The sequence below is a fragment of the Mchenga conophoros genome, linkage group LG15, assembly GCF_057382185.1.
Source record: "Mchenga conophoros isolate Kocher_MC1m ecotype Shallow Benthic linkage group LG15, M_conophoros_male_GT1.1, whole genome shotgun sequence".
NCBI lineage: Eukaryota > Metazoa > Chordata > Actinopteri > Cichliformes > Cichlidae > Mchenga > Mchenga conophoros.
Window position 1 is genome coordinate 10,598,804 of NC_140540.1, and position 12,208 is coordinate 10,611,011.

At 39.9% G+C, this 12,208-nt stretch overlaps 1 protein-coding gene across 2 annotated transcripts in view; it reads right to left on the reverse strand.

Annotated features, from left to right (window-relative positions):
- Nucleotides 1-6,933, reverse strand: part of LOC146557803 (protein EFR3 homolog B) — a 29,174-nt gene extending 22,241 nt beyond the window's left edge. The window contains exon 1 of one of the 2 annotated variants that reach the window (XM_085246399.1): nt 6,465-6,933. In XM_085246399.1, coding sequence (XP_085102525.1) covers nt 6,465-6,549 — 85 coding nt within the window. In that variant the 5' untranslated portion in view covers nt 6,550-6,933. The remainder of the gene's footprint in view (nt 1-6,464) is intronic. The other variant, XM_085246398.1, reaches the window with a different exon arrangement.
- Nucleotides 6,934-12,208: the final 5,275 nt, after the last annotated feature.

Consider the following 12,208-nt stretch of genomic DNA (forward strand, 5'->3'; position numbering starts at 1 on the left):
TAAAAATCAAGGAAACAAACATCAGCCAATGCACCTGAGTCACTGATGCTATCCCTAACGCTGAGTCCCTTCTCAAGACAAAAGCAAAGCTTTGGGTGGAAAATGATTTATTCCCAAGAGATGTGCATGCATGAGGGGGTTTTTTTTCTCAAAGCACAAACATATCAAAGTCACATAGTATAACAACAGAAAAATTAAAAACAAAATATTTTCACACACTTTGTCTTATCTTGCATTTTTGGCCAACCAACTTTTGAAAACAAACACATTTAACATTTTATATTAATTCCCAGTATTAAAAAAAAAAGAAAGAAAGAAAGAAAGAAAATGAGTGTTGAGACTATTTAGACTTCTGAGCACTGCTGCTATAGAGATCGTCATTTAGACTGAGCAACAAGGCTGTGTATCAACATTTAGTAGCCTTCTGCTACATTATCAGTGACCCACGCCTGGCAAGGCAGCTGCAAGAACAGATAAGATGTCCCTAATAGACCTTTTAATAAAGTTATCACTTTGAGTACTAAAAGCGCGTTTTTCAAGACTCATGTCTGCTCTCTAAGTTGTGTTGAACTCGGTAGGAGTTGTCATCCATGTGCTCATCTCAGGGAAGTGTGAGTCTACTCGTAGCACTTCTTCTCTTTCCTCTATCACTTCAAACACTAATGAGGCCTCTGCAACTCTCCCTCCCTTCCTGCACCCACCTAAACTCCATCCACCTCCTGTTCACATCCTTGTTGTATTGGCTCAGGGCATGAGTGTAGGAGTCAACACTGAATTAATAAAAAAATACAGTGGGTCCCTAGTCTCCAGAAGAAAGGGTACCGGACAGACAGAGAATGGGCAGGAGAATGAGAGAAAGACATATACAGAGATGGGAGTGTGATGGGGGAGGTGAAATGAGATGTGCTGAATGAGTCACAGATTAGTGCTACTTATTGCATCTGCTCTGTCCAGGACAAATCTGTTCTGTCCTCTCTGTCAGCTGCACATAAAATTTTTTGGGGAAAGTCATTTCTAAATAAACTAAATTATGTAATATATTGGCATTTTATTTCACACACCTGTGGTGCAGCATTTGGATATATCCTGCCTTTTCCCTCCTTTTTAAAAAATTGTAACCAGTTCTCTTTACTTCAGTGTTAGATCAACTGACTGACACCAAACAGCATATTTGTTTCTACAACTCAACAAACTTGATGAAAGTGGCTCAAAGAGGCCGATTACACCCACAGGTCTTTATAACATAAAATTAAACTACCGCCATTTAAAACATTTACATATTCTGCTTGCACTCTAATTGTAATGTGTGTACTGCAATGCCGCTTCTCTGAGGAAATTTCTCCAGCTGATTTGCTGGCACAGAAATTCCTGTGATGTTTCAAAGTTGTGTTCAGTTTCTGTTATAAGGAATGAGGGCTGTTTTGTGCTTCTGCTAATGATGGGTTAGTTAGGGAGAAAAAAAACTTAGAAGGCAAAACAAAGTGGGTGCACAATGATTTGGTCGACAGTGGTGAAAAGCACAAAGCAGGGGGTCTCACGACATCCACCCACGCTGTGCTGCAAGGTGACAACACATTTATGGGCTGGACACCGAGCTCCTCCACACAGACTCAAATAAGGAATAAAACCTACACAGCAAACACTGTGAGCAACACACTGACGAGCTTGAAACACAGGAACAATAAATCACTTGTAGCTCTAACACTAATACAACGACAAGGTGAACATCTATCGCTACTAATTGGATGTTAAGCTACACAATCTTCCAGCATGAAGTTATGAGTGGATATATACACACATGTAAGGGTGGGGGGGCCACCATCCTTCAAATCGCCACAGGAAGAAGCCAGCCAATCACAATCTATTTTTATCCTCCTAACAATGGGCCGGTACATTAACAGATTACACTCTCCATTTCCCCCAGGATATCAGCTTAACATTTCCACTTTAGGGTGAGAGAGAAATGGAGAGAAGGGAGGACAAAACTGCACGTGGAAGTAAGAAAAATAAAGGCAAGCAAAAATACATAGCTACAGAAGACATGTTTTTGCATGATAATAACAATTTTTGAAAAAAAAAAAACAGAAAAAAAGAAAAAATCCTCCACCCACTTACACAAACACCATGAGGTGTTAATAACTGCACTGTGGGTTCCCACATATCAGCTGTAGACACTAGTGCTAAATAAAAAAATAAAAAAATAACAGAAATTATCTCAAAGGATGCTACAAAAACATACATGTGAATGCACAAGGTGGTGCATGACGCTTTACGCATCTTGCAGTGTCATCTGCACCTGCTGTCCCAAATCTGCTCTGTTGTGCCTGAAGTCACATGGCGGATAAGAGAGAATAAATACAGTCCTGACACCCAGCAACAACAATATTTAACACACTTAATATCTGCCTGTGTGTATGGAGGTGTGCGTATACTTGGGAAACAGAACTGCAGGTGCACATTCAGACCTCACCTTCACCTAGGGTCATGCAAAGCGGTGGTTTTGAAGGCCAACGCTGACACACAGGCATACAGTGACCTTGCTGTAAATATACATACTTCCCCAAGAAACACATCACTTCTCATAAGGGTTACAAAGCAAGCTGCCCTTCAGGGGTGTCATTACATAAGAGGGAGGGGGGAGAGAGACAAAGTCCTGCTATTTTTACATCAGCAAACATCTTCAAACGTTGTACTCACACAAAGAAATGCAAGCACACAGCAGAATCTGGCAATACGGAGAGCAAACGAGAAACGAGGAGCGCGTAAGCAAATAACAAATAATGAGCAAGCCCATTTCAACAGCTAACCAGTATGCACAGACGCTGTCACTGAGTTTGGGAATACTGTACAGCAGATGAGGAGAGGAGCAGAGTACATATCATAGAGAAGAGGGTGACAGCCTTTTGGGAAGTGTGACAGGGAATAAAAATATTTGGGGATGACATAAAAACTACTCAAATGTCCTGCTTATATATAACCATAACACTCCACCATACCTGCCCACCATATCGCTTAGGTATGTTTGAGGTACTGGAAAATATGGAATTTCATAAGGAAAACATCATATACATCAGTTTTTCAGCCAATTAAGCCAAGAGCCAGATTCACAGCACACATTCGATCAGTGTGGGTGGAAGCAAACATGGCTGGTGTAATCCGACCAACACACTGATGGCCAGACCCCGCTGCCAACAAATCTATATAACACAAGCCTGGTCCAACACACTATGAATCCCTTAAACCTGCACAGACACTATAAGCTGAGCACACTGTACAGCCTTCAGTTTGAAGCGCCTGTGTTAAAAATCCACTCCAAACCAAAACCTTACTCCATCAACAGTCTGCAATTCAAAGCAAAGCTGGCTACATTTTTAATTAACACTAATCAATTAACCATATATCAACATGCCTCAGTAACATCAGAGCCAAAATAAATGTCAAAAACCATCTGGGGGATTTCATCAAATCTAAAAATGATCTTACCAGAGCTTTTCTGTTTTTAAAGAAACATAATTTAACACATAGTATCTAAAATACTGAAGAATCATACATATATGAACACAAGGTTATAACGCAAACACCCAAAGTTAACCAGAGTTAGCAAATACTTAATACACTGACAGAGAACACACCCTGTTAACACCAACTATAACAGAAAGAAACATTATCAGTGATAGTTAGGAGTAAATAAGTGTCTATTACCAAACATAAACATCTTCAAAGCAGAGTCCCCGAGTAATCTATTACTGTAATGTAACAGTGAGTATCCTTTTAAGTGTCCAAGTTCTCATAAGGCGCTTTCAGGAGCTGCTACACTCTAGTCAGAACTGCTTTTTATCGCAAGAAAGCCGAGAAGGAAACATCTTTGTAGAATGTAGGAAAACAGGCTAAACGGCGGATGCCTGATATTACTCACATGTTTACACAGCCCAGAATGCACAGACCAATATGCAATGGAAAAAGGATTGTTAACCTTACCGTACATTAGTCGTGATGTGGAAGTCGCTCACTACGGCCGTTTATGTTTTCTTAATGCAGCTTCAGTTCCTCATGCAGACACACTGCTGTGCCTAGAGGCACTGAAAATGCACACAAACACACGCACCGCTCAGCCTGGGATAAATGCCTGCACGTGTGCTTGGAGCTAAAAGGCATATGAATGTGCACCGTGATTGGTGCAGAGGCTGGCTCGCTGCTATGAGTTACACACGCACAGTCTCCTTGCCATGCAGGCACACACACAGTCATTCACACACTTGCGCACAAAAAGGGGCTGAGAGGCAACGTCAGAGGAAAGCATGCCGTGATGACCTTGGATTTTCCCATTCTTCTGCAACAGTGCTCCTTCTTAACGGGGGCAGTGCAGATTTTGACATGCAAGCGTGCATACAAGCACACCAAACTCACTTATAATCTACCTTTCAATTACAGAGGGAAAAAAAGGCAAGGACTGACAGAATAAGAGCGAAATGTGCACCACAAAGATGAAAAGGGAGAATACCTCCTTCCCACACAACCCTCTCGTCTCCCTCTCTCCAGCCCCTGCCAGCATCACTCTTGCCCTCCTCTCATCATTAATCTTCCCCTCTTTTCTGCTTTACTTAAATTCAGCTTTTCCTTCTGCACTTATGCAACCTTCTGCCACACTTCCTTACAGTAGGAAATGTGCGATTACATAACCATGTGTACTGATATTTGCATAAACAAAAGCAAATAACCATTCCTTTTAATGAAGTGACAGTTTACGTTTTCTCTTCCAGGTTTCATTTTCTAAAAAAAAAAAAAAAACAGCAGATAAATTCAACAGTAGGGCTGGGCCATATCATACCATTTATGGTAATACATGCTGGGCAACGGTGAGAAAATGAAATATTGAATATGGGTAAAACACGCATGCGCAATGCCTTTGTTTTCATACGCACATGGCGGAAAAAGCACGGCGGCGACAGAGAATGAGAAGGGCGAAAGCAGATCGTTGAATGAAACGGATGAACCAGAATTGGTTTGTAAAAATGCTGCAACTTCAGTGGTGTGGAACTGGTTTAGCTTTCATCCGTCAAATACACACCAAAGCACTATTTTTGGCAGAGCATGCTAGCGGGCCGTCGTTATTACCGTGTTTTTTGGAAACTACGCCACACTTAAAATCAATCCTTTTCTGAAAATCAGCAGTGCCCCTTATAATCCCGTGTGCCTTATGTATGAATTCTGGTTGTGTTTACTGACCTCAAAACAATTTTATGTGTTACACGGTGCTCGAAAATCTGTCAAATGTTTTAGTATGACTTTGCTAAGCTACGAACCTGCACCGCTTGATGGATTGTCGGAGCATTACAGCTATCGTAGGCAGGAGCCTCGTGCAGTGATGCGTACGGTGCTTTAACATAATATTACCGTATTGTGTGTGTATAACCTCTTTTTAATGTTTTGTGGATATTATACATGGTTATGCTGAGGATATGTCGGCCAATTTCCATTGGAAATGCCTTTTGATTAAACTGTCAGCAAGGAATTTGCATTTGCACTGTTACATTTTTTATATAACTTTAATGCACATAAAAAACAGCTGCTTGTTTATGTGAAAATACATAGATGGGGTTTTTTTGCACTAATAAAGTTGTGGAGTTGTAAAGTAATTTGTCTAGTGTCAATTATATCGTCAGTTATATCGTTATCGCAAATTTTCAAATGTATGTCGTGATAAATATTTTTGGTCATATCGCCCTGCTCTATGCAACAGCGCTTGCTTCCATCTCACGAATGGCAAAGCTCATCACCAGAGCAACATGAATGCGCCACAAAAGCAGAACTTTCAAATGAATCCTATCTTTTTATAACTATTACCACAAAGCCTTTAAAAAGAGATAAGATCATCACATTTGTTCTAATGCACAAATTTGCAGCGGTTTGATCAGAAACCTCACAATACTGCAGTGCACTCATAAAAACTCAAATGCACACTTATTATGTATTAAGTGCTCAGTCTCTCTGGTTCACAGTTTTCAGTCTTCTAAGACGATCTTATAATGAACTAAACATCTAAAATAACAACATGTTAGGTGTTTCTCTCTTATGTGAAATAGTAGCAGCTCACAGGGTTTTAGAATGCAAAGATCCATCAATCAAGCTCAGTTCTGCAATTCCCAAAAGTGCATTATTGATTGCCTATTGATTGCCAATGAAATCAGCAGTTGTACAATTAATTGAGGTTGGCAATAAATTGATTGTAGTAATAAATAAAATCTGCCTTGGTAACTGGGCAACACTGTTTAGCAGCACCTTGTATTATTAACTGTGAACAATCTCAAGCAACTTTGAGAGAGGCAGACCCCAAATAATAGTTTCCATTTTCACAATGACTTATTTTTAAGTAATGTGAATTTGGGAAGTATGGTAAAAACCAGCTATTCAGTGACACTAAGCAGGGTCCCAAAGACCACAGGGGAGGTGATGTTGTCACTTACCCTTGCCAACGCGATGGTCCAGAAGGGTACGACAGTCCAGTGCCAGCCTCTGAGTGGCCGGGACATCAGGCGGAGGCAAAGGCATGGTAGGCAACAGACACACACACACACACACACACTCAGACAAACACTACTCCTTTCATAGATACAAAAACCTTTCTTCCTAAATCCAAAGGTATATAATATAAACAAAACTTGGTTTCTTGTTTAACAGAACTTGGTTTCTGCACCTACACATAAAAGCTAAACTTCCATCCCAACACAAACACTCAAACCTAGAAACAAAACTTCTCCAAAAACTTTAAAATACAACTAAACTTCACCAAGACACCCCACTGAACACCAACTTGTATGTCCTTGTCACACAGCTTCCTTGTAATGTATGCCACTGCATACACAGGTTGTCCGCATTAACGAAGAGATTAGTGATTAGTCCTTCTATAGCAGCTCTGCTCCGTGTGCATCCCTCTCATTAATAAACATCTCACTGACACAATGGACCCCACTATCCAGCCGGGACTGCTCGCTGGGCGAGAGAGGGAGAAAGAAAGAGTAGGGTGGAGAGAAGCAGGGCAAAAGGGGCACTGTGGGATAGCCATTCAGTGAGTGGGCTTGAGATTCAAGGAATGCAGCCATGGATGTCAGCTAAGGATGCCAGCACAGGCAAAAGGTCTGCAGGGGATTTTTGGTGCAAGTTCACACACTTGGCTGCAGGACCAGATAGATCATCCAGCCGAGAAACAACAATGGGAAGCTTCTATAACAAAAACTTTCCTTCTATCTGATAGCAGTGGTTCATCGTGGAGTGTATGTTTATTGGTGTATGCATTTTGGGCTCCTTTTTTTGGTTCAACTTCATGTGGAGGACATGATTTATTACTCTAGGCAGTGATGGAGCAGGTGTAAAATAGCTTGCCGTTAACGCACCTGACATGCTGAATATCAGTCACAAGGAGGCGTTGCTTTTCCAGGATCCAAGAGAAGGGCAGATGGGTGGTACTTAAGTCCTGAGCTGAGTCTCCACCACTGCTTCGAAAATCAGGAAAGCTGCTGGATTGTCTTCGGCCTGCTGAAGTTGGAATGCCCAAATTAGCGGAAGCACTAATATATACTGCTAACACCGAGTATATCCGAACCGATCATTTTCCTTCATCGTTTTCCTAGCCAGTGACAAGAATATGGTGAAATTATCCTCCAGCATCTGGACAGAAATGCGAAATCAAGAGTTACCGGTTAAATAATAACACGTTAGCATTCCCATTCAACAACCATTTTCTTCTACAGCACTCCAGTACATTTCCTTGATTTCTTTTAAGTTTAGACACAAACTTGTCTCTACTAGGTGTAACAAGCCTAACTCCTACGATTCAAATGTAGGCATAGCTCCTAGCGAAGTATGCTAACGTTAACGTGGCTAACTATATCTATAGCCCCCCGTTATTTATTAATGTCGGAAAACATTTTTTGCTTACCATGAATTAAAAAACAGTTAAATCCCAAAAGTATGAGGCATGCGGACAGGTAACGGTGGACAACTTAACTAAAGTTTAGCTACGCCGGGACATCATTTACTTAGCCAGACGGCTAGCAGAGCAGTTGCTCCTGGCTAGCCGTAAATATGGTGACAGCCCACCACTCGATTGAGCCTTTAGTCATGTTAGAACATGTACAATTCACACAGGACCTGCCCCTGTCTTTGAATCACTGGATAAATACTGAGAGGGAAAAACATAAATTTAAACAAAGCTTTATTGGGTAAGATTCTGAAAACATAATAAGAAATAATACAGATTTATTGGAGTACAGAAAAAAAAATACAGTACTAGGCGTAAAGTTACTTAATCTAATAACCTAATTTAATTTAGTCTAGTGGATGTTACTGATGTTGCAAAGCAGCTGGTAAGATTATAAAAGTCAAGAGGACACTGGTAGTCATTATACATGACAAATATTGGCTTTTTGTTTCCAGAGAAGATGCCAATACAAATCATCTGAATACAAATTCAAACGCCATACAGTGTTTAAATCAACTCCTCAAACGGTTTTCTATTCAGTGCTGGACTCCACTGGATGATACACTACCTTTCTTATTTCTTGTGCAATTCCCTTGTAAATTTCTGTCAATTTACAAACAGTGGGACTGATAAAGGCTCCCTAATCTTACCTTTTTTCCGTTTACATATAGAAAAATCTTTTAAAGAAATGAAATGTGGATGCTATGTGTTTGATGCATTTTCCAGCTGCGGATGGGGCATCCTGCTTTCCAATAGTCTTTCATTCTACCAGTTGGTGGAAGCACTGAGTCAAGATCATTTTTTTAGACATTTTAAAGCTTGTTATCGTCCATAATCACTCTTTCACTTTAAGATTAACATTGCATGAAAAATATTAGGAAGTGAACATTTAACACATTACTTTATCTGGCACCTTGTCAAAACTTGGTGCTGCCATTCACTCCTCGGGATCTTTTAGCCCTACTGTGCCATCAGTGTTTTATGTGGTGTTAGTTTTGAATAACATTTAAATGAATTTAATTACATTTAATTATTCAAATGCTCGGCAAGATATGGCCATAGTGCAGGTTGTGAGTCCAAACAGTTTGATTAGGTGCTTGTACAGCTTTTGAAGCGAGCCTTGAGGTCTGAGCATGGAAGCCTCTGTAAACAGCATGGGAAATCGATGCAATTACTGGTGGCTTACCTGAAGCAGTGTGTGTGCTGAGGTCCTATGCTGCCTGCTGATGACAACTGTTTTCACCTTATAGGTGAAACATTCAGGTACTTGTAATAAGGAATTGGGTTCGCTATGCCATATGGGCCCTCAATCTTTGGGGGTGGGGAGATCCATTGAGAAAAGGGGCTGCCTTCTCAAAGTATTGCTAAACATCTGTTTGTTTTCAAGCTGCTGTTTGTGAGTGAGCAGTAGGTATACTTATCCTGATGCCAAAACGAAATGGGTTCATGAAGTTGCCGTTTCAGTAAGTACTTGTAACTGATAGTAATTAGTGTATTTTGATGCAAGAGTAGAGCAACATAGTTATCACATTAGTCTAATGCAGCCAGGCCTATTGGGTGAAGGATAGGTCTCAGCCTGCTGAGAAATAAAATATCTAATAAAATACTAAAACATTTGAACTTTTCACCACCATAGAAGGACTTGAGTTAAGGGCTTGGGATGATGATGCCTCAGTTTCTGGATATGAGGCGTCTTAGTTGGAGACAAACAGTACTCTGAGAAGCAGGCTACGTTCTCAACAGATTTCTGTGGTTGATGAAAATTGTAAAATGTCAGTGAAATGCTACTTTAGAGTACTCTCTGTAATGCTTTGACCCCTGCTGACCTGTACACTTCCTTACGTTAAAGAGGTTTGTACAACTGCCAGAACTTCACACACGTGTCAGAGCTACACTTCAACGGACAGAAATAGCTCAGTGTACAACATATGCGCGATCCTTGGCACAGTCAGGCTGTTAGGTCTGTTCTGTTGCTGGTATGGCTTTAGTTATCTCATTAGTGTGTAGCCAGAAATATTAGTCGTAATGCTAATTATATTCTGAGGTTTTGCCCATAGTGGACTAACTCCTAGTTAGGTGTAAACAAGTTTACAGTTCAATTCAATCAGAGTCACAAAAGAAAACCACAGACTGTCAGGTAAAGTAGATTAACAATCACAGACATTTGTATATACAGAATATCAAAAGCTGGGTCATTACAAGGTGATCTGCACTCATCTTTACTTTACTCCTTCCCCCTTGTTGTTTGTTGTGCCATTTGAGGAGTAAACATACTTAAAGGTGCCTTATTTCAAGTGTCAGAGAGCTTTGTTGATAAGGAAGCAGTTAAAGCAGTACTAGTTGCCTTAGACCTGGCAGCTATTTTTAGTTGTACCGTAATCAGCAAGAAAGGTCTGAGCTACAGCGTCACAGTGGGACAGATGGAGACTCATTACATCAGTCTTAGGGGGTTTGCATGTTGCCTGGAAACAATTAGCAAAGCAAGTCTGAAAAACTTTAACCAGCTTACAACAATAATGACCATAAGCCAGCTGGAGACATCAGCCCAGTAACGGATTCAATCATCGCAGATCTCGTGCTTTTCTTTGCTTCTTTAACCTATTGCACACTCAGTATTACCCTGTACAGTTTGTGTGGATGTTACCATGAAACCTGTTAAAAGCAATAAATACATCCATATCCATACGACTCTGCATTATTGTATCGACATTATTATCAATCCGGTCCTTTTGTGTTGTATATGTTGCAGTTTCTTCTGCCCTCTTGGGCATCTCTCTCTTAAAAAACACATGTTTAATGTCTTTTTAGCCAAGTAAATAAAGGATATTTACAACTGACTTTGCCAAAAACTGTTTGCAGCTTCTAATTTGCGATAGGGATGTTCTTTCTGACTCAAAATGTCTCGATATTATTCATAAGAGATACATTTGACATATGTTTGACAACTTATAAGCTAACAAGTATTTACAACAGTTTAAATACAGGCAATTTTTCAGAAATACCGGAAATTAGCTTATGACAGTTGATCACTTTTTGGCATAATGCTGACTCTGCTGAAGGTGTTTTTCCTTCCCTCTGTTGCCAACTGCTTTTTCATAGGTGGTTGTGTAATTGTTTCTTTTTTCTTTCTAATATTATAGGTTTTACAATATAAAGCACCTTGAGGCAACTGTTGCTGTGAATTGGTGCTATATAAATAAAACTGAATTGAATTGTGAAAAAACAAGTCTTTCTATTGTGTAACAATAACCAACCACATATACTGTATGATAATATATAAGAAATCCAAGCAAAATATTATGTTGGTATTGCTCTTGGAGCAATGTGTTCATCCATCAGAATATAATTTAACAATTTACTTCATAAGAAAGAAAAACAACAGAAGATTTGCTGACTGAAGTCTTACCAGATGGAGTGTTTGTAAGAAATATTGTATTTATATAGAAGCATTGTCAGTAATTCAGGGTTAGAAGACAAACAGTAACTGGAGAGCTCTGTATTTCCAACACTGAGCTTCGGCATTAAATGTGGAAATGACTTCTCTTCACACAGACACACACATAGCAAGCAGAATTTGTGTTATCGTGGGAAACAGTATTTGATGATTTTGTATTAAAAGCTAGAACTTGTTCTTTAAGTTCAAATGGGTAATTTTGGTAATTCATAAGATAATAACATGAAATTTGTATGTTTGTGTTTTGTTATGAAAATCTGGACCTTACAAATAAAATGTTAAAAATAAAGAAGAGCCTTGAAATTTGTATTTAGACAGATGTGGAGTGACTTTGTACACCTACTCAGAAACACTTGGATTTTAAAATGTTTAGCAAAGGCAGCTTCGTTGCCTTTTGTTTGCTGAAGCACCTTGGGCTCCTGCTGCCAGGTGGGAGATGATTCAGTTTCCTTGCTCTCACATTCAACCTCGCTTTGCCTTTTAGGCATTGTTTTTGCCTGTGCACTGTATGAAAGGAATTTGTCACCCCCGTGTCTGTAATTTCACAGACAGGTAGTTTAGTAACCAGAAGCCCAAAGGCATGAGGCAGCACTGCTGTTTTATTATTATTTTTTTGCACATTACCAGAAGTAAAACAAAGAGTGTATTAAAGTGCTATGTATCAATGCATTAATGTTTCCCCTGCTTCAATAAGATTTGTTGACTTGACCAAATGAGAGCACACTGCCTTTACCTTGGTGTTATACTGGTGCCAGTGACCTCGGTTTTACAGGCCA